Source organism: Carex rostrata, chromosome 2 (assembly GCF_964058835.1).
Source record: "Carex rostrata chromosome 2, lpCarRost1.2, whole genome shotgun sequence".
Lineage (NCBI taxonomy): Eukaryota > Viridiplantae > Streptophyta > Magnoliopsida > Poales > Cyperaceae > Carex > Carex rostrata.
The window spans coordinates 9,996,943-10,010,755 of NC_135919.1; the positions used below are offsets into that span (position 1 = coordinate 9,996,943).

The 13,813-nt window shown below is 37.8% G+C and overlaps 2 protein-coding genes across 2 annotated transcripts; one reads left to right on the top strand and one right to left on the bottom strand.

Moving 5' to 3' along the window:
* Window positions 1-1,916: 1,916 nt before the first annotated feature.
* On the top strand, window positions 1,917-5,038 carry LOC144573767 (heat shock cognate 70 kDa protein). The gene is made up of 2 exons (XM_078323517.1): window positions 1,917-2,385; window positions 3,082-5,038. Exons 1-2 carry the CDS (start codon window positions 2,172-2,174, stop codon window positions 4,812-4,814), a joined length of 1,947 nt encoding a protein of 648 aa, XP_078179643.1. The 5' UTR covers window positions 1,917-2,171; the 3' UTR covers window positions 4,815-5,038.
* A 2,246-nt stretch (window positions 5,039-7,284) lies between these two features.
* CRSH (Ca2+-activated RelA/spot-like protein) lies at window positions 7,285-11,940 on the bottom strand. Its single transcript, XM_078323519.1, has 4 exons — window positions 11,505-11,940; window positions 9,602-9,987; window positions 7,638-8,445; window positions 7,285-7,539 (listed from the first exon to the last, which is right to left on the bottom strand). The coding sequence occupies exons 1-4, from the start codon at window positions 11,874-11,876 to the stop codon at window positions 7,402-7,404; spliced, it is 1,704 nt and encodes a 567-aa protein (XP_078179645.1). The 5' UTR covers window positions 11,877-11,940; the 3' UTR covers window positions 7,285-7,401.
* Window positions 11,941-13,813: the final 1,873 nt, after the last annotated feature.

Genomic DNA, 13,813 nt, shown 5'->3' on the forward strand with positions numbered 1-13,813 from the left:
AATCTAATTAATTTTAGTTATTGATTAATTGGGTAAATTTGTGAGTTTTGAAAATTTAGAAGGGTAAATATGATATTATGAATTTTAGAGGGGTAAATACGTAATTTCAAAGTTTTTGAGGGATATACATGAAATTCCCCCTTTATTTTATAGAGCTAAATAAGTTAATTATAAAACACTGCAATAGAAAGATAAATACCGGCCAATAGAAATAAAAAAATGAATAAAACTGAAACCCAAAAAAACAAACCTCAGTACCAGTGAACCTGGCCTGATCTTTTTAATTGATTATTTTTTAAAGAATGTTTACTGTTCATGCTAGAAAAATTAGTTCAATATTGAATGTATATTCTTTTCATTTTTGGGCCAGAAAAAATTAATGATATGCATAATATTCACTAATAATTTCTAAGTGCATGATATTTTTCTGTTTTTTAAAATATGCAATTTCCTTGAAAGAAAGAAAATGTGTTTTTGGTTATCTGATAATAACTGAAATATTCGAAACAAGGGGTTTTATAAATTAAGTAGACCTCATTTGTCATTTTGTTTGTTACAGATTCTGTCTCAGTCAATATATTTTTTTTTTCAAAAAAATTGTACATTGCCGACCAAAATTTTATAAATATGTTATTAAAGTTTATAGAATAGAAAATAATTATGTGATTTTCTTATTTTTGATATTATATAAATTATTATCCTTTCGAGATTTACAAAAAAAATACACTCTTATATTAATTTATGATTTCTACAACGAACCAACTCATTAATTGTTTGATTCTTGCATTAAATATATATTAAATTTTCTATTTAACCAAATGTAGTAACTACTTTATTTCAGCCATGAAAGTATGACTAGAAGGAACAAACTCAAGCCATTTGAAAAATTAGAAGTCTTTTCACAACCAAATAACATTATATTTTGTTTAGAATTTCCTTTAATTTATATCAAAGAAGAAAAATAAAATTTTTACTCTAGTTGGTGGTTCGAATCCATTAATTATTACTAGTTTGACGGAAAACCATGCTAAAGAATATTCGAATGAAGTTTCAAATTTTCTCTTATACTAAAAGAAAATGCGGACGTCTGAATATTTTTTTTGTGAATTGTTGTTTTTTTAAAAGAATTATTCGAAACTTGTTGATCTAAGAAGAAAAATAAATCAAACAATAAAAAATAGATGAGGAATGAAGTTGTTTATTAAATAAAGAAATGAATTTCACCGTGTTTTTATAACAATTTTTTTAGTTTGAATATCACAGCACCCACGGAATTCAGATCCTCTCAGGTACCTGAGGTACATTTATTAAATCTGGATCGTTCTTTTAATCTGGCACGAATCTCAAAACGGACCCTATAGTTTTCACAGGTAATGGATTGAGTTTGATCCGGATGGAATTAATCTGGACCGTCCATTGCTAATTGTTTTCAGTCAGATACTTGAGAGGATTCGGATTCGCACCGCTGCCCCCGGAATTCCAAGAGTGCTATCCTCTGAGATATCTCAACTTTTGCGTGATCGATGTGTCCGGTGCCTATTCGGGAGTGATGTAGGAGTCAGTATTATGTGTGCTTTGAGATTCGTGCAGAATGTATTTAAACGGTTGGGATTTTCCATAAAGTCACGCAAAGTTTGAGATATCTCAGAGGATACGAATTCGAATTCCAATCACCCGAGTTGACTCAAATTTTGAGTCTAGATCAAGACCATCCGCTCTGCTTTAGCACGCATATTAAAGATGGGCTGGTCCTCTCCAACTTTGAATCCCCACTAGCTTCGGTAGATAGTTTTAGAACTTGCTGGATCTCTCGAGAACCATCTCTCACCGCTGATTCTCATAATTGAACGGTGAAGATCTCTCCAAATCGAACATTCTCGAATCAAACAATAGGCCCCAATGATGGCTCTCGATACATCCAGAACTAGCTCGATCTCGCGCGAATCATCCCCCACCGACCATTGGCCCCATTGTCTCCATTGGACGGTTCAGATCTTGCTATTTCGAACTTTCTGGAATTAAACAAGCCCATAAAAGCCTCTCGACCCCGGTCTCACGTTCTCAGATTTGAAAAGAAAGCTTCGAAAAGAGTTATCAAAAACCTCTCTCTATTGTTAGTTCTCTCACTGAAATTTCATACATCTGTCCTGATCTGTTAGTTTTGATCGATAATGGCGGGAAAAGGTGAAGGTCCGGCCATCGGAATTGATCTCGGTACCACTTATTCGTGCGTTGGTGTGTGGCAACATGATCGGGTCGAAATCATCGCTAATGACCAAGGGAACCGTACTACTCCGTCGTACGTGGCCTTTACAGACACGGAGAGGCTGATCGGAGATGCAGCGAAGAATCAGGTCGCCATGAACCCTACTAACACTGTTTTCGGTAAGTTCAATTTTCGAAATCATGTTTGTCTACTACTTCCCTTCTCTTTATAAAATTGTGCCCTGTATGTTTTTATTTACTAGCTTGCATATGTAGATGCGTTTTTTTTTGCTGTGAAATGTGCGGATTGCATCTAAACCCCTAGTAACATTTTTTGTTGTTGTTGTTGTTGTTGTAGTCTCTGCATGTTAAGAATAAATATAGGAAGCCAAGTTTATAATTTTCTGGTACTATCAAGCTAAATTAATTTCTGTCCCAATTAAGAGTTTACCAAATTGCTGCACTATTGTTTTCCGGATAGAGTTTAATGGGGAAAATTCGTAATTTCTATAAAAATGTGAACCAGAGCTAAGCCTCAGTTATTTTGGGGAAATAATTGCTGTGAAGCAATAATTTGGAAACAAATCTAGTTTAGTAAACGACCAGTTGATTTTGTATGATGATTTCCTCAAAACAAAATTTAAGGCATGATAAAAACTGACGTGGTAACTTGTTGTTTCAAAATACTTGGGATTTATGTGAACATGTTGTTTCAAAAATATTTTCTGAATTCTAATAACAGTGCTGTTGTTTTTGTTTTGCACTTGATTAGTTAGTAGATCCTCGCTTCAGTCTTGATACCATACCAAGACAATGAATCTATAGACTAGAGAGATATTCTAACTTACCTGCTGCTTTGTTTTGTAAAAATTGCAGATGCAAAGCGTCTGATAGGGCGTCGGTTCTCTGACCCGTCAGTCCAGAGTGACATGAGGCACTGGCCATTCAAGGTGATCCCCGGTCCAGGGGACAAGCCCATGATCGTGGTCCAATACAAAGGTGAAGAGAAGCAGTTTTCAGCTGAAGAAATCTCCTCTATGGTCCTTATCAAAATGAAGGAGATTGCCGAGGCCTATCTTGGCTCCACAATAAAAAATGCAGTCGTGACTGTTCCTGCCTACTTCAACGACTCCCAACGCCAAGCTACAAAGGATGCCGGTGTAATTGCTGGCCTCAATGTAATGCGTATTATAAATGAGCCGACTGCAGCAGCCATTGCATATGGCCTTGACAAAAAAGCTGCCAGCTCAGGGGAGAAAAATGTTCTGATTTTTGACCTTGGCGGTGGAACCTTTGATGTGTCTCTCCTCACCATAGAGGAGGGAATCTTTGAGGTGAAGGCCACAGCCGGTGATACTCACCTAGGAGGTGAGGATTTCGACAACAGAATGGTGAACCACTTTGTGCAGGAGTTCAAGCGCAAAAACAAGAAGGATATCACTGGTAATCCCAGGGCTCTCAGGCGTCTCAGAACAGCTTGTGAGCGAGCTAAAAGAACCCTTTCTTCCACTGCCCAGACCACCATTGAGATTGATTCTTTGTATGAGGGGATCGACTTCTATTCCACAATTACTCGGGCACGGTTTGAGGAACTCAACATGGATCTTTTCCGAAAGTGCATGGAGCCAGTTGAGAAGTGCTTGAGAGATGCCAAGATGGACAAGAGCAATGTTGATGATGTTGTGCTTGTTGGTGGGTCTACTAGAATCCCAAAAGTGCAACAGCTGCTTCAAGATTTCTTTAACGGCAAGGAGCTCTGCAAGAGCATCAACCCTGATGAGGCTGTGGCATATGGTGCTGCTGTTCAGGCTGCCATTTTGAGTGGCGAAGGTAATGAGAAAGTCCAGGACTTGCTGCTCCTTGATGTCACCCCATTGTCACTTGGTCTTGAGACAGCCGGCGGTGTCATGACCGTTTTGATTCCCCGAAATACCACCATTCCCACCAAGAAGGAGCAGGTGTTCTCCACCTACTCGGACAACCAGCCCGGTGTACTGATCCAGGTCTATGAAGGTGAAAGGGCCCGCACCAAGGACAACAACCTTCTCGGCAAATTTGAGTTGTCCGGCATACCTCCGGCACCGAGAGGTGTGCCCCAAATCACTGTGTGCTTTGATATTGATGCCAATGGTATTTTGAATGTATCGGCTGAGGATAAGACCACCGGCCAGAAGAACAAGATCACAATCACCAATGATAAGGGTCGACTCAGCAAGGAGGAGATTGAGAAGATGGTTCAAGAGGCTGAGAAGTACAAGGCAGAGGATGAAGAGCTCAAGAAGAAGGTTGAGGCGAAGAATGCTCTTGAAAACTATGCGTACAATATGAGGAACACAATCAGAGATGACAAGATCTCTTCAAAGCTACCAGCTGATGACAAAAAGAAGATCGAGGAAGCAATTGATGAGGCGATCAGTTGGCTTGATGGCAACCAGCTGGCTGAGACAGAGGAGTTTGAAGACAAGATGAAGGAGCTAGAGAGCGTATGCAATCCGATTATTGCTAAGATGTACCAGGGTGGTGCACCTGGTGCAGATATGGATGAGGATGGGCCAGCTTCAGGTGGTGGCCCCAGTGGTGCTGGTCCCAAGATTGAGGAAGTTGATTAAGCTATGTCATTTGGTGTGCTGTTGCTTTTCGTGTCGAAGTGCCTTATTTTATTTTTTTGGTTATGGTATTAGTATGGTGTTGAGGGGTGTCATTAAGTAGTGGGAGGGTGTTCGATGGTATGATGGTACTTGGTCGGTAAGAGGGGTCTTGTAGCTTTTCTGTTATTCCAAATAACAGTTGAAACTTTTTCGAAAACTATAGTTCCATATTTCTCCAGTGTAGTGTTGTAGGATCTTCTTTGTTTTGGTATGGTAGTTGTGTTGATATTGGGTAGTGATACTTTTTGAGGGGCCCCTGATGGTCGGTCAAAAGGGCTGTTGTTATTCTTTACTAGTATGGTGTAATATTGCGGTTCATTCTGATCTTGCAATCTTATATAATAATCTACTTGTGTGACATCTTTATGGTGGGTTCAGTATTTTCAGTGTTTGCGTCTTTCTCTGAAAGGGAACAAAATTGTATTGTACCAATGGTGAAGATTGTACTAGTTCGTATTTTGTTTGTGGAGGTCATAATTTTCTTGAGGCTAACTTTATGAGTTTGTGAAATTCTGATGGAAATAGGAAAATCGATATGTTCTTATTTTCATTTGAGCAAATTAAACTGTTCTCGAGTTCGCATGGGCTGGGAAGAAAGAAAGGTCAACAACAATATTTAATTTCAAATAATCTTTCTTTCGATGGAAAGTATGTCATAAGAAACTGAATATTTTTAGCATCGTTAAATGCCAGAAAAGAGGGAAGTTGCATTGTTGCAATGAGACCTAACTGAGAACATGAATTCGATTAGTGACAGGGAGAACAATGCAGCTTAGCAATCAAGGTGGACCTGATAGATTAATTCATTTCACATAAATGCAGATTGTCCTATTTCTCTTAATGAAATAGTTATAGATTCCAGTCACCCACTGTATTATGAACTACTTACCTACAATATAAAATTCATATGAGCTACTTACCGACAATACAAAATTCATACTTGGGAAGTTTTTAAAGTGAAAATGCTTCCTATTATTTAATTCACTTTAACCTTTCTGTCAGAAAGAAATAAGTTATCCCCTTGGATCGTTGCAGTTGTGGAGCTACTGTTATTACCCTGTGTTGTATCAATGATGCTGATAATTGGGATCTTCAACTGCAGCTGTAGTGTATTCAAGCTATGAGGAAGGGCAGGCTCTACAGACTTGCTCCTTTTTTTCCTCTGACATTTCACTTAGCCAGTACAACATAGAGAACTAATTAGTGCAGCTGGGCTCTCGAGTTTGTAAATCACTGTTTCGGAAACAGCGCCTCTTTCCAGTGAATTGACTGAAATATCTTCATAGATAAAGCAGCAGTTCCAGATAGGTTGATTCGTGACACAAAAGAAACACGAAATGGATCCCATCTTTTGTTCTCATTAAAAAGAACTCGTCAGACAGTCGGAACTTTCAATCGTCATAAACCAACATACACAATTGAAAATGAATCTTGGAAAGAGTAACAAAAGTTTCATGTCCAAGGTTGCAGTCCATTTCCACTACTTGTCCGGTTAAAAGGACATATATATTATTCATTTAGTTTGTCAAGTTATTTTCAATATAAAACTGTGTAATTTACTGGTTACAAATGTCTGGATCAGACATGAAACCCAAACTTGTAAGCATTTCAAAACAGGATCTCATTCATTTTTTTTAATTCAAGAAATCTAACAGTGGGAGATAAGGCTACAAGCCCCAACACTTAGTACTAAAAGAAACAGTTCATTGGCTTGCCTGATGGAAGACATTTCTTTGGACGCTTACTGTTTGGTTTCTCAATGCAGATAAGCTCTTCTTACACCACACTTGAGGTGCCAACTTTGTGGCCACAATCCGGGTCGCACACTGCGCTGTATCATTAAAATCAGCTTTGGAGACTCAAATCGGAGATTGTTCTTAGTATTTTGCATAGGTCAAGTTTCAATGAAGGTTTTTAGTTTTTGCTGTGAGGTCAGAAAATTTGTTGAAGATATTGAATTTTAGGCTATAGAATGTAGGCTAAAAGCAAAATGAACTGGGATACTATTACCCAATAATTAGTAATAGGAGGTTGATTAATTAATTAGAAAGAACATATATTCATGCTTTTAGCATCTAGCTCCTTAGTATCAGTTTCCTTGTTTATTAAAAACTCTTAACCAGCTACTCTCTTTTTGTATCAATTATCAATCATTCAAATATTCTTAGCAAGTGAATTCAATAGGACTTAATTTCAAGACACTTGACAAATATACCAAACATAAATAAAGTAGAATTAGGAATTCTAAACTGTGCCAGTAACTTCAAGTCTGGAGTTAAGCCTTAGTCGGTTCCTGTGCTTGTCACCTCATCGAACCTCAGCCAAAATCAGTGAGTAGACTCAAATTAATGCTCAATGAACCAGCTTATCTGGTTTGTTCCTTTTTTGCCCCTTTAAACTTTTGAATACTATTTGGACTGCACCTGAAGGATAGCTCTCAAATTTATGCATGACTTGTTAAAAGAATATACATTTCTGTCAACAAAATAAGCAGCCATGGTGCAGGGATAATATATACATATTGAATAGCAAACTTGAAACATATCACCTATGACATTACAAGCTTATTGTCAAGCTCATTTCGGTAGACTTGAATGAGGCCCGCGCTGTCAATTGTCTCAAGTTTTTCTTTCAAAATGCTGCGGTACTTGTCATCTCTATCCTCCATGCTTCTCATTATTTCCACCTAACATTTTTTTTCCCAAATAAAAGAAGACAAAAAGGAGTCAAGAGAGAGAAAGAAAGAGAATATAAGTAGAAGAAAAAAATGGAATGCATGTGCACCTGTTGTTGAAATATATCAAACTCTTCAGAGCTGAGAAAGCCATCGCAGTTTGCATCAAGGAGGCACATGAGCTCTTTTGCATCCTCGCTATCCGCACCCAGATCGTGAATCACCTCCGTAAGCTCCTCTATGCTTATCCTGCCATCCCTGTTTTTGTCAAGCAGGCAAAACATTCCCTTCCTCTCTCCGCAACCCATCCCTAGCTCCCTCAGCCGCACAGCTGCCACCTCAGCTGCTGCCACCATTATTGCTTTCAATCGCTTCGCCTCCTCAGGGTCTGTGAGGCCCCCCTTGTACATGGAGTGAGCTGCGGCCCCGCCAATGGCCATGATATGCATCTCAGCTGTCCGGATCTGAACCTCCATCAATGGCCTAGATACTCCCCCAGCCCCTTCTCCAACATCCACCGCCACATGCAAACTCCGGTACCCATTCCTCTTTGGTTTCGTTATGTAATCCTTTGTCCTCTCCGCTACCTCTCTCCATATGCTCCGAATCACGTCGTGGGTCCGGTAGCATGCCTGTGCTGCCCACTTGTCAGAGCTCGTGTCCAGTATCACTCTCAGACCTAGTATGTCGTTCACCTCTTCTGGTTTTCGGCCATCTTTTAGCAGCTTCTTCATGGTACTGAAGCGACTCTTGTACCGACTTTCAATTGATATGCCATTTACCATATTCTGCAACTCCTCGTCTGCATTCAATGCACGCACCAGCTCTTCCTTGTATGACTCAAGCAGCCTTTTACTCTCCTTTTCGCGGCTTCCCAGCCATGTGTCGACAAAGCCATAGGAGAATGGAAACAAGTACCTTGAAATAATTTGCCAAGCAAAACAATTTAAACAAACAGTACCAACAAATAGAAAGCCTTAAGCCATGTACATGCACACTTGAACATAAATAATTGTTAGTTGATAAACAACAAATTAAAACCTTCGCTCACACTTCTGCCAGTATTAATACCAAATTATGCATATCACACAAAAAGTAGACAGTATTATTTGGATGCTTGGGACATTTCAAGTTTGGGATTACAACTCTGTAGGAGTTGAGTTTGCGCAATGGCCATTCCATAAATAGGAAATCTTGCAAAGTTGTATGAATGCACAATGTAATTTTGAACATAACTTTGGAAAAAAAGTAGTAAACCTGCAGATATTGTTGTTTGAGAGCTTTTTAACAAAAGATAAATTGATTTTTATTTCAACTCTCTATTCTTAATTTTAATTTGAGCCATATTACTTTCGATTAAATTTAGTATATGTTTTATCTTTTGTACTATTTATTTTACCCTTTAAGAAGACCTAATTTCTTGCTTATTACTTTTGTTTATTAATTTGATAGTTCTTTATTTATTAATTTACATTTCTTTCACTCAACTTGAAAATACATGTTTATTGTTTATATATAGCGACAGTCAAACTTCAAGCAAAGCTTTTTGAAAAACAACGTAAAAGTTGGGGAAATCAAATTTATTTTGTCCTTTAAATAGACTATATTTCCTTGTTTCACCTATTTTTAAAACTTTTTATATACTAATAGTTTGTAATATATAACATAACTTTTACCAAGGAAGACTGATGCCAAGAGCTTGGTTTTCATCTCTCACACCTTTTCTGTACGGAAAAGTTCCTAAACAATCCAACTTTTCCCAAAAACATGTCCAAATATTCATTTCTAGTTTTCTACATTTTTTTCCCCCAACATTTTGTAAACCAAACAAAACCAAATACTCCAGTGTCATCCAATGAACCATTATTTTGTCACATTTTTCCTTTATAATCTCCAACACCAGACAGAAGTAGAGAGAGGGATAACTTTGGTACTCTTCAGGAAATTATGAAATTAATTGACGACTATTATAATTTCTGTCATATACAGGAAACTTTTGATGATTCATAAGTGCACTACATGGAATTATTTCAATATACAAAAATAATACTCCTAACAAGCATAGATACATTACCTGAAGGAGAGGTCTTCCAACTTTAGAGAGAGAGAGCCAGCCCCAACAGCATACGCGAGAGGAGCATAGATCTTGATGACCTCGAGGGATTTAACAATCTGATGGCATTTCGGCAAATAGTCAAGATTTCGCATGAAGTCGAGCTTCAGAGCCAGTTCCAGAACAAGGGCCCGGATGTCATAGAAAGTGAGGCAAAATTTCCTGAGAGCCGCTGCGCTTTCGTCGTCCAGGACGTCAACCTTCTTTGGGGCGTTCCTCATGCGTAGACTCTCATGTAAGAGCTGAGCGGGCCCAGGTCCAATAAAGGTCTTTATATCATGCATGCTTAACAAACCCGCTTCTAGAGCTTCTCTCAGTATCCCAGCCGATATTACCTCTGCATCCATCTGTCACCATTCAATCAAATTTAGTAGTGCACCTTCAAAAACTTCAAAATATCTCATACATATCAGAAAATGTGTGAGAGTGCAAAAGTACTACCTTTTAACTATACACCGGAAGTGGAACTACACCCAGTACTATATTTCTCTTTGTGTGAGCATTCTGGTAATTTGGTAGAGGGGCAAAGGGATATTTCATATGTTGCGAGTATTGCATGTTTGACCTCTTAAAATTAAGGTTCTAGGTCCTGTGGTTAAATTTGCAGCACATACCAGTAGAAGTAAAAATTCTTCTACTCTTTCTTTCTGTAATTATCTGGCTTTTCAATACTGCACTGGTGAATGTAAACGGAGCTCATCTTTAATTATTATAAGCCCTGCATCTGTTAGTGAGAGCGCTAGACCCATACAATATGCAAGTCCTGATATACCAGTACTGAAATGATAAATTAGAGAGTGAGGCTATCGTAATATGCATATTACACAACGGCCAGCGCCATTGACTCTTATCTTCATTTTTAAAGTTCAAACAGTCGATCGGAACCATTCAACATGATCTTCATATGGAAATGTACTTGCGGACCAAATTTTATATTTTTTAGATTCATTTTATTATATTTTTAGATAGGTACAAAATCACTTGATCTGAAAATTTCAGACCATCCAAAAGCAGTGACTTTCTACCTATCTAAAAAAATTGTAAGAAAAATCTAAAATAAGCCAGACCCAATCGAGAATGCAACAGGCCAGGCCTCAATTTTCAGGCCTACGACAAGGCCGGTTCTAACATTTGGGATGAAGGGCTGGACCTAGGGTTTGGCACAAACTTGGCCCATTGACATCCCTACCTCTAGCAGTGACCCTTGTTTTGGTTTTTCTTAGGCCTGCTAATTAACAACTGTCCTGGATATTTTCTCTCTAACATTACTAGCAATTGGTTCACATTTTCAACAAACAGTACTTTAAATTGTTAAAGGTTTGCTATTTTTTTATACAAGACATGGTTTACTTTTTTTTTAAAAACACATGGTTTATACTTTTGAAAATACCGAATCGGTAACAATGCATTTTGGTCTACATGTACATTTTGATATGAAGATTTTTGTTTAACAGTTCAGATCGACTGTTTGAACTCTAAAAATAGAGATATGTATCCATAGCACGGATGGATCCGTAATATGCATATATTACCATAGCCTCACTCTAAACTGGAGACAGTACTCCATAAACTAGTTGTATAATTGTCTATGGGACTACAACCATATATTGCTACCAAACCGTTGAATTATTACACTGAACTTTTCAGAATACAACAAAAATGAATCAGGACCTTGTAGCATGCGAAACAAACCATGAGTAATATGAAAGGATGGAATAACAAACTAAGGATGTAATTAAGCCCTCAACAATAGCTCAGTAAGTAAAACCAAACTAACACATCCAAATTCAGGATAATTTGATCGAGAATCAGCAAGGACCGGTTTCTAAGCACCAAAAATTAAGAAATAAGAAAAGGGAAAAACCTGGAGATCAGCCAAGAGAGTAGCAACAGCCAGAGCCCGGGACAGCCGGTCCCGGCCGTCAGGGGCGAAATCAGCCGCCTGAAGTAAAGGAATTGACAATTTGAGAGACTTGAAGAGTAGTTGAGAAGACGAAGAGGTGTTAGATAAGGACCCCATGCGCTCTGTTATGTCATTGAATGCGCCAACAAGCTCTGCCACCATCTTGCCGCCGCGTCTATCTAAGGAATAAGTAGGCGACGGGACTGGAGAGGGGACGGAGGAGGAGGGCAAGCAGCGGAGGGCGAAGAAGGGTGCGCAACGGAGGCGACGGGAGTACGCCGGTTTCGGAGTGGAATGGAGAGGTTGAAGGCGGGGGTGGATTGTGGCAACCATAGCGCCACCGCCACAGGGACTTGTTCCCTTGCAGTTTTTACTACTAATAAATCAAGCAACTTTATAAAAAGCTGTATCAGTTGTTCTTGTTCACTGGCCGGCCTGATTACGTGTATATGCCACAGTCAAAGAGCCGTTCCATCGCATTAAGATTCGTATAAAGATCTGTGTGAATTTAATTTGCACGAACCTATAGCTGTCTATGCGTATTTTGATGCAAATTGAACGGTTTTGATCTAGTATGCATCAAACCGTTTCCATTTCGTGCCACGTCCACAGACGGCGGAATAAGATAGAATTACCATGGAGAACGTTAAATTACTTTTTTGAAATAATTTATTTCACATTTAATTTATCGTAAGACTCACTGCTGTATACAAAAATTCAATGAATTAATTTAAATCCTAACTTAAATTGTCAAATAAAACATTAATAAAAGAAATAAGATGAAGTAAACAACTTTAAACTTTTTGAATTTAAATTTCAACAGTTAATCAAATATTGCCATAAAAATTAGCGGTGAAAATAAAAGTGACAAAAAATATTTTTCTTATAACAAAAAATATACGCTAAATAACAAAAATACATTATTAAATATTGCTCAAACATTATTATATAAAATATCACGTAATAAAATTTTATTATCACTAATAATTGCTCAAACATTATCATATAACTTTATTTTATATAATGATACTATATGGTAACGGTAAGAAATAGCCTTGACTCGTAACTTATCCGTTTAGTTAACAAAAAAAAAAAATCCTTACTCATACTCAATAAGTTAACAAAAAAAAAAATCATTCATACCCGTCTTATCAAATACGGTACGGATAATATAAACGGTTAAAGGGGTATTATTGACAACCCTAGTTACGGTATGTCTGGTTTTTAATTAATAAATTTTGATGGTTTGCCCCTCATTTAAAAAAATAAAATACACTATAACCCGCTTCCAATTCCTTTGCAAAATGCGCAAAGGTCTCTTGACAAGCTTCATCTTGATGTTTATAATTTTTCTTCTTTTGTAGATCTTAATTCATCTTGATGTTTGTAGAGGCATTCATGGACAGTACAATACATTCTCAAATAATTGGCACATGAAACAACAAAATCAAGAAAAGAATGCGCGGCACTTGAGAACAAATATATTGAACTTAATGCAAAGATCAATTAGTTAATAATGAAACAAAAATTGCTGCCAATCATTTAACAAACGGAAAAAACACAGCACAAGGTCGATGCTTAAGGTCTGAAGGCGATGGCGCCGACTCCAATTCCTCTTCATTCTCGGTTTATCCATCTAATCTGTTTGAGCTGGTGTTGTCTAATAGATCTGACTACCATTTTCGCTGCTTCTGTCTAGTAGATCTAACCATCACTCTTCGCTTTGATCACCATCTTGCCTCTTCAAGATAAGCGGTTTGCTTTTTATTCTCCCGTGCTCTTCTTTTTATCTTTGACAATGAAAAAGTAAGTGAAACGAGTTGTATATATAGTTACTTATGTTATATGTTTGTTGTTGTTGTTGTTTTGTGTTGGTTGCATGCTTGTGACATGCTGTATCTTCTCTCCTCTTCTTGCTCTAATAAACTTTTTTGGCTTTAATCTTGGCGACTCTTCCTCTGAGAAGTGACTGTTCTGGTTTGGTTGATTTAGTTCCTGGTTTGATTTGATTCAATGCTTTCTCGCTTGCACACTTTGTTGAGCGGTGGTTGTCCTGATCCAATGATTCAGTTTCCAGTTTGATATGATTCAGTGCCTTCTCTACCGTGTACAAGGAAGGGTTCAACACATGTGTAATATGCCAGAAGAAACAAGACAAATATACGCACAATGAAAACAATCACTAGGTTCTCATAATTACAATCAAGCAAGGATGATAAAATTTGTGTCACAAATACCTTGTGTGTATATTTGTTTACAACTTATTGCTT

Excerpts from the sequence above, each read along its gene's own strand:
- LOC144573767 (XM_078323517.1), top strand. The coding sequence starts at position 2,172 with ATGGCGGGAAAAGGTGAAGGTCCGGCCATCGGAATTGATCTCGGTACC. Across the intron at positions 2,386-3,081 it reads CCCTACTAACACTGTTTTCG|ATGCAAAGCGTCTGATAGGG; the intron begins GTAAGTTCAATT and ends TAAAAATTGCAG.
- CRSH (XM_078323519.1), bottom strand. The coding sequence starts at position 11,876 with ATGGTTGCCACAATCCACCCCCGCCTTCAACCTCTCCATTCCACTCCG. Across the intron at positions 9,988-11,504 it reads CTCTCTTGGCTGATCTCCAG|ATGGATGCAGAGGTAATATC; the intron begins GTTTTTCCCTTT and ends GAATGGTGACAG. Across the intron at positions 7,540-7,637 it reads TTGATATATTTCAACAACAG|GTGGAAATAATGAGAAGCAT; the intron begins GTGCACATGCAT and ends AAAAAATGTTAG.